Source organism: Octopus bimaculoides, unplaced genomic scaffold (genome assembly GCF_001194135.2).
Source record: "Octopus bimaculoides isolate UCB-OBI-ISO-001 unplaced genomic scaffold, ASM119413v2 Scaffold_151840, whole genome shotgun sequence".
Classification (NCBI taxonomy): domain Eukaryota; kingdom Metazoa; phylum Mollusca; class Cephalopoda; order Octopoda; family Octopodidae; genus Octopus; species Octopus bimaculoides.
In genome coordinates this window covers 1-828 of record NW_026335583.1, presented here as the reverse complement: position 1 = coordinate 828, position 828 = coordinate 1, and the positions used below count along the sequence as shown (strand labels likewise).

The following is an 828-nucleotide window of genomic DNA, read 5'->3' as shown; positions in this document are numbered from 1 at the left end:
ATAGTCTTCAGAATCACGAGTTCGTCTGGAAGTGTCAGGGTCTCCTCTGGAAATATCAGGGTCTCCTCTGGAAAGGTCAAGGTCTCGTCTGGAAGTGTCAGAATCCCGCATAACATCAGTGTACCGCGTTGTGTCAGGATCCCGCGTTGTGTCAGAATCCCGCGTTGCGTCAGGAGGTATTTGTTGTTCAAATACACATTGTTCAACGTTTGGCATTTCATGTCTAATTGCCGCAACTCTCTGGCTTCGAGGATATCGCCGATAAAATGTTCTATCCCACATTCTGTTTAAGGGGTGAGACCTTATTTCCTCCGCGGACAGAGGTTCTGTTATACCGATATAATCTGAAAAACATGTCCCACTTGACGAATCTGGACTACGTGCATCTACTCCAAATGCTGCCAAATTGTCTTCAGAATCACGAGTTCGTCTGGAAGTGTCAGGGTCTCCTCTGGAAGTGTCAGAGTCTCCTCTGGAAGTGTCAGCGTCTCTTCTGGAAGTGTCGGGGTCTCCTCTGGAAGTATCAGGGTCTCCTCTGGAAGTGTCAGAGTCTCCTCTGGAAGTGTCAGGGTCTCCACTGGAAGTGTCGGGGTCTCCTCTGGAAGTATCAGGGTCTCCTCTGGAAGTGTCAGTGTCTCCACTGGAAGTGTCAGAGTCTCCTCTGGAAGTGTCAGGGTCTCCTCTGGCAGTGTCAGGGTCTCCTCTGGAAATATCAGGGTCTCCTCTGGAAGTGTCAGGGTCTCCTCTGGAAGTGTCAGGATCCTGCGTTGCATCAGTATCCCGCGCTGCGTCAGGATCCCGCGTCGTGTCAGAATCCCACGTTGCGTC

General features: G+C 51.1%; 1 protein-coding gene across 1 annotated transcript; it reads right to left on the bottom strand.

Moving 5' to 3' along the window:
* Positions 1 to 13: 13 nt before the first annotated feature.
* On the bottom strand, positions 14 to 822 carry LOC128251407 (zonadhesin-like). The gene has a single exon (XM_052978256.1). The coding sequence runs from the start codon at positions 771 to 773 to the stop codon at positions 387 to 389; it is 387 nt and encodes a 128-aa protein (XP_052834216.1). The 5' UTR covers positions 774 to 822; the 3' UTR covers positions 14 to 386.
* Positions 823 to 828: the final 6 nt, after the last annotated feature.